The 6,518-nt window shown below is 37.1% G+C and overlaps 1 protein-coding gene across 1 annotated transcript; it reads right to left on the reverse strand.

The window, feature by feature from the left end:
* Window position 1: 1 nt before the first annotated feature.
* lgals2b (lectin, galactoside-binding, soluble, 2b) lies at window positions 2–3,857 on the reverse strand. The gene is made up of 4 exons (XM_071504531.1): window positions 3,785–3,857; window positions 1,750–1,823; window positions 1,358–1,517; window positions 2–422 (listed from the first exon to the last, which is right to left on the reverse strand). The coding sequence occupies exons 1-4, from the start codon at window positions 3,785–3,787 to the stop codon at window positions 276–278; spliced, it is 384 nt and encodes a 127-aa protein (XP_071360632.1). The 5' UTR covers window positions 3,788–3,857; the 3' UTR covers window positions 2–275.
* Between the last annotated feature and the right edge of the window lie 2,661 nt (window positions 3,858–6,518).

The raw sequence follows: 6,518 nt of genomic DNA on the forward strand, positions 1-6,518 counted from the left end.
CTTCTTTTTTTCACATTATTTATTAACAAACCCAGTGACTGTAGAGATGTCAAGCAGGCACAGTCCCATAAGATGTGCTGTGGCTCCCTCTTTAGGCCATTTCCTCTTATTACAATACCCATTGCAATATACATTTCTAGTGTTAGATTTCCATAAACCTCAACAGGACAAAATATGAATAATCAGGCCTGGCCTCAGTAATGTAAAACAGACTATTTCAGCAACATACAGCAGGTGGACAGGCCAAGAGTCAAGGGTGGAGAAGAGGTCAACGTTTACTTGAGCTTGAGGCCAATGATCCTTGCATCACCGCTGACATCAAAGTACTTGTACTTAACGTCCCCTAAACGGTTGGGGAAATTCATCATGGAGCCATCAGGGAGCCTGATGTAAAACTGCTCATTGTTGAAGTTGATGTAAAACTGGTGTGTGTAAGACAAGAGGAGAGAGAGACAAAACACACAATTTAAGTTTCAGTGTCAGTCAGTCACTTTCACACTGTTGCTCAACAAAACGATTAAGATGAGTCATATTTAAAAAGGACTGAAACAGCATTTTGAGCAGAAACATCAAAGTGAGGCTTTTTATCTCTTTCTGAGGCGATTAACTTTTATGAGGCTATAAACCCCTTCATGATCGGAGAGCTCAGTGTCTGTTGACCTAACAGCATTACAGGACAGATACCAAGCCCACTAATGACCTCCCTCTGGTTACAGTCATCATGAAATTTGAGCTTGAGCCAAATGATTGTGACAAATACAGCAAAAAATAAATAAATAAATAAATTACAGCAGGTCTTTGTGTCAACTATAATCACATCCAAGCCGCAGCTTTAAGCCTTCGTTGTCTAAACAGTGATAGAAACATAAGAATGCATCTTAATTCTTTATGACCTTTGACAACATTGCCTCCTCTGTTTTAGGTGGTGAAGAATGTGATCATAACCCTTTTCATTTGAAACAAGCAGATACGGCTGTAAAGTGTGGCTATGTTACTTCTGAGTCAATAAACAAAATATTCAGAAATTTGAAATTCCAAAAAATTCAAAATACTATTTGCTGGTATGACCTTTCGGTGTCTTGTATGGTGGCTCATGTTAAGCTAATTAGCAAGTAGTAGTAGTAAAATGTAGGTACAGTTGATATTGCTGTGTAACTGGCAATACTGAGTCACTTCACTGGCTTGATGACTCTTACTCTACCAATATCTTGCACTATAGTTAATGTGATACTTACCCTTCAGACTAAAACTTGTATCTCTTTTAGTCTCTTAATAACTAAAGGGTTCTGTCGAATCAGACCATAGGATTTTGAGATTGATGATGACTGACATATAGCCCCATGCTCTACCAACGCACCTTGCATTCCTCCCCACGTGAGAATGGGAAGTTTCCATCACACTGCTCATCACCCCAGCATCCCCCGGACAAGGAGTTGCAGACAATGGTGTTGCTCTCAAAACGAGGGTTGAAGTGCATTGCGATGTTTTCAGAGTCATGACCGATGTTGATGGCAAAGCTGCAAATGGAGGAAGGTGACGTAGAGGTCAAAAGGCCGCAATGAAACAGGAAGAGGTGGATAAAACATTAACCTTTCTCTTAGTACACTATGTCAACTTCCTCTTGATTAAATGTCAGTGAATCCACCGCTGAAAAACGGAACCGCATGAGCCAGATATGATGGTTGTGAAGTCAAACATTTTCAGAGAGCATGTCAGCACTTGACAAAGTATCTCATGAGGAGAACTTACGTATTGCAGTCGTCCTTGGGCTTGATGCGGATCTTCAACTCATGCCCCTCCTTGAATGACATATCCCTGACTTTCTGTTAAGGGAAACGATAAAGAGAAACACGGAAACTGATTTGGACGGATGGATGAGTCTTAACTGAAACAACCTTTTCACAGATTCAAAGCAACATTCTGAGTTTTACATTGGTAACTTCTTTTCACAGAGAATAAAAAAGTCGATTTACGGCTTTGACATGAAAAAAATGAAGCTAATTATATGTATAGGTTATTTTAACTTTTTTTATTTTTTTTATTTTAAAGTTTGGTTCAGACCACCAATCTGGGAGGAGAGATGGTTAGATATGTTCACTCCTCTGTTCCTCATGTTCATCCCTCTGTTGCAGGTTTCTTCCTGTTATTAGGGAGCTTTTCCTCTCCACTGTCTACAATTACTTGCTCATTGTGGAAACTGTTGGGTTTCTCTCTATATAATATTGTGGGGTCTTGACCTTACCCTGTGCAAATACGATTGAATTGGATTTAATTTAATTTTTGTTCGTGAAGTTAGAGCAAAAAGAGACAAGTCTCATATGTCATGTCATGTTCTTAAAACACTTTTGCACGTGATTTAAGACTATTTAGAGAAAAACCTAAATGAGTGTTTGTACAGTGTTCTCTGTACATCGTAGGTGAATCGTAGGTGTTCTTATCATTGCTGTTGATGATCAACCAGGACAGAACAGTGTACCCACAGTTGTAAAAGTACTGAAACAGGAAGGTGCTGTGTTTGCTCTTGACATGTGGTCGTCATGCAGAGGCAGTAAAACTATAAAGAGGTGCCCATACGGGGAGCTTGCTGTGCTGATATAATGATTAAAGAAAAAAAAAAAATTAGCAAACCTATTAAAACTAAGATTGACTTCAAATATTTGCACTTAAGAAACTCATCTTGGCATACCAGAAATTTTCCTCAAAGGTCAGTGGACCTGTTCACCTAATCAATAAAACAATAAATTGCATTTACTATAGTCCTTCCTATCTATGCACTGAGCATCACCTGATCATTACATATGAACTTCAACATCCTGGACCCTGTGTACCTGTACCACACCTATAGATACCCCAGTCTATACCACCCACAATATATTCTTTCAAGCTGTGTCTTATCCCCTATCTCACATCAGCACAAGTTTATCATTGACTAAACAGGACAAAGTGCTGGAGAATAATTAAGTGAAGTTATACTTTATTAATCTATGTGAGGATTTGAGTCATTCGAACTAGGAACAGTGTGCATCATTCAGGCCACTGCCAAATATATACTACCGGTATATAATATATACCTAAAAATAAATGCATCTCACAGGGATCAAAGAGGAAAGACTTTTTAGGTGAATAATTATTTAGATTTGAAGAACTTACTAAATAAAGACAATAATAAAGTCTTTCCTGGATAGATACATGGATAGTTTAGATTCCTTGCTCCTCATTGGTTTCGCTGCTTATACTCTTATCAATTAGTCACATGGCTGATGTGACTAATTGCTTGAAAGATCAAGCAATTAGTCAAATTGAAAAATCAAGCGGTCTGTGTCCCCTGAATTAATGTTTATGAAGAAATGCTCAGTAAAAAAACTACATCTACAGAAGCAAATTATGTCTAATAAAAAAAGATAGAAATGTGTTTCCTCTCTTTAGCATGGATTTAAAATTAAGCCATCAGCACCTCTACCGGGGTGCATTAGTGTTAATGACTCTGCAGAGCACAAACCTTTTTAAAATGTATCACCTCAACCTCATTAAAATCCGACCTCCAGCATCCACCAAATGTGTGAATGGGTTTGAATATTCTAAGTGTAATCAGCTAGCCAAATTATTTGACAGCAAGATGTGCAGTGTATCTCCTCTGTGTACATTTAAAATTACATTAAACATTAAAGTTGGGTCATAAGACTTTACTATTAAAGGATAGGAATTCTAAGATAATGAATGCAGATATATGTCCACATGGAGGATGAAGTAATGTCCTATGAATGAAGCTCTTCACGCCACTTACCATCTTGGCTGTCTTCTGTGGGTTTCGCCGCAAGTGACAAACCTCTGCAGGCAGGTGAGTGGTTTATACAACACTGGTGATGTCAGGGTCAGGAAGCAGCCAACCGGGAACAGGGGGTCATAAAAAATGACTGTTCACATTTGACGATATTTGATCCCCTTTAGGAAAATCAATATTAAGTAGTGAAAAGTCCATGTATCTTACACATAATAACACATATTCACATGCTTGGCTTAACAGACTTAATGTGTTTTTTTAATGATGCACCTTCAAAAGGAAAGTCAAACTGTCCTCAGAACAAACTGTAACAGTTGATTACTCATTTACTTATGACAATGACTGAGATTGTGCAAGCATTAACCCACACAAACATTCGGTTCATTTATTTGAAAGCAATTTTGACCACATAAAATGCTTGGATGTTGTGTATGTTATTCTTGTGCTCAAGGACAGTTAAGCCTGTATTTGGAAATATGCAACACTCTGTCCTAAAGCTAGAAATCAGAGAATATCCTCAAATGGAACCATTCCATAGTCAACAATAGGGGCACTGACTTTGTTAAATACTAGTGGATGTATAATATATTCCATTAAAATATCAATTAAATGTCATCAGGCGACCACTTGCATGGTGGAATGCAGGAACTGAATTAATCTTGAACCCCCCAACAATGAGAACTTTTGAGTGCAAATGATGGATACAGTATTAAAACATGCTTGCTCTCAAATGTCATAGTTTACTGAAGTTACTGAAGTTCTGCAGCTGAAATGACTTTGAGCCACTGGGAGAAATAAGTGACCTCACTAACTCCATAATCTACAATATCTGTGTCTTTTACCCCCTAACAAGTCTCATCCAGATTTTAATTGGATATAAAGTTTAAGATTTGAAGAAATTACACAAACATTTTTAAGGCTTCACAGCATCAGAACCCCATTCATTATTACAGATTAAACTGGGATGACATGGTGTAATTAAAGGTTCTCCCATTGGTTCCCACACTGTAAATCTTTGATGTAAATGTGTCACAGTGAAATCTGAACAGTATTCTGCTGTATTAGTGTCATACAATGTCATACTGTAAACTGCAATGCAAAAAAAGAAAAAAAAAAAACCTGATTACGGCATTTTCAGAGAAAGCCATTATCTGCAGGAATTTACTGTAAACTTTGCTGTAATCAGCTGAGCATCTTGGGAGGGTGAAAAAAGGGTGGACCTAAGATTAAAAGGGCTTGGGCTGTTTTTGCAGCTTGCATTTTATTCTTCTGGATTTCACCCTTGGGGCTCATACACCAACCACAAAGACACAGCCTCACTACAACCTGCTCAGCCTTTTGTCAATGATGTCCAGAGCTGCACTGATAAGCCGACCTCGACTGAGTAAGGTATGTCACCATTTTTATTCTGCCTCAAAGCGTCAAAATGTATAGAAACATTATGTCTGTCAAGAAAGTAAAAAAATCCAGCTGAATTTTCTGCCATTTAGGACAGTGTTTGTCACTGAAAAGCTTCATACAGTTTTTTAGCTACAGCTAAAATTAGCATGTCAGTATATTGTCTCAGTTTACAATAACATGAAACAACACTGTTGCTTTTGCTGAAAGATAATTTAACTGAACTGATGTAGTGAGGCAGTAAGTCTAACCTAATGCTTTGTTTTCCAGTTGGCAGAAAGTTAGGGTTAGGGTTAGGGTCTTACAAGGTTTTATTAAGACATTTCTAGAACCACGCTTTAAATTCCCTGTTTTGTTGTTTCTGCCGAACTGTTGCAAAGATGCGTTGTTAATGAGACACTGTGTTGTCTGTAAAATGTGACACGTAAAAGGCGCACAATAGAGAGGGTAAATTATAGAGGGTTTCTTTTCCATTTAGAAACTGTGACAAAAGGTTCCTTGTGGTGTCTGCATTTTCATCCCATTTATAAAGAGCTCAAAAAATGTTTTGTGAGAAATATTTCAAGACGAATATTTATCTTGTTATAAACTGTTTTTCAGAACCTGCACTGATATTAATCCTCAGGAAGGTGCAGACCAAGAAGAGCAGGAACGTGGTCAAAGGGAAGGAACATCAGTGAATCTGCATGTTTGTGACTTCAAGTGGGACTTTGTCTGATCTTTCACACACACACACACACACACACACACACAGTCACTCACTCACTCATTATTGTATGCACTGCTATTTAAATGAAAAATTGTCATGTTTTTATTTCAATAAAATTTTAAAAATTAACTGCATAATGAATATTGTCCCTTTTCATTAAGTTGTTCATTATTATTGTTTATTATTATTATTATTAGTAGTAGAAGTAATTGTACCACAGTAACATAAATTTACAGTAATTTACTGACAAAACTGTATTGTGTTGTAAATTTAAAATGTTAATTATTTGCTTTACTGTAATTCTAAAATATAGTAAGAAACTGTAAATGAGTACAGTACCTTACTGGTGAAGCTGCTGCCAATAAATTACCGTAAATTTACACTAAAAAGTCTTACAGTGTAACTTTAGAGGAGAGTGCTGCATGTTCACAAATATTGACCAAACCGCTCTGGGGCACTGGGATAGGAAATGTGAAATGTCTGTTTGGTGTGGATGCTTTAAAATAATGTTATTAATATTTTTTCAGTTAATGTGCTGTAATCAGAAAAAACTAAAGCATGCTGCAGAATGAATTTGGGTCTGGTTAGATGCCTCCCTGATGATATTGCATAATTAATTATTACTAATTA

Source organism: Trachinotus anak, unplaced genomic scaffold, assembly GCF_046630095.1.
Source record: "Trachinotus anak isolate AG129_WGS33_773 ecotype Australia unplaced genomic scaffold, CSIRO_AGI_Tana_v1 ptg000019l, whole genome shotgun sequence".
Classification (NCBI taxonomy): Eukaryota; Metazoa; Chordata; class Actinopteri; order Carangiformes; family Carangidae; genus Trachinotus; species Trachinotus anak.

Coding starts and splice junctions, on each gene's coding strand:
- lgals2b (XM_071504531.1), bottom strand. Junction 1,518..1,749: donor CCCAAGGACGACTGCAATAC/GTAAGTTCTCCT, acceptor CTCCATTTGCAG/CTTTGCCATCAACATCGGTC. Junction 423..1,357: donor CACGTGGGGAGGAATGCAAG/GTGCGTTGGTAG, acceptor TACACACACCAG/TTTTACATCAACTTCAACAA.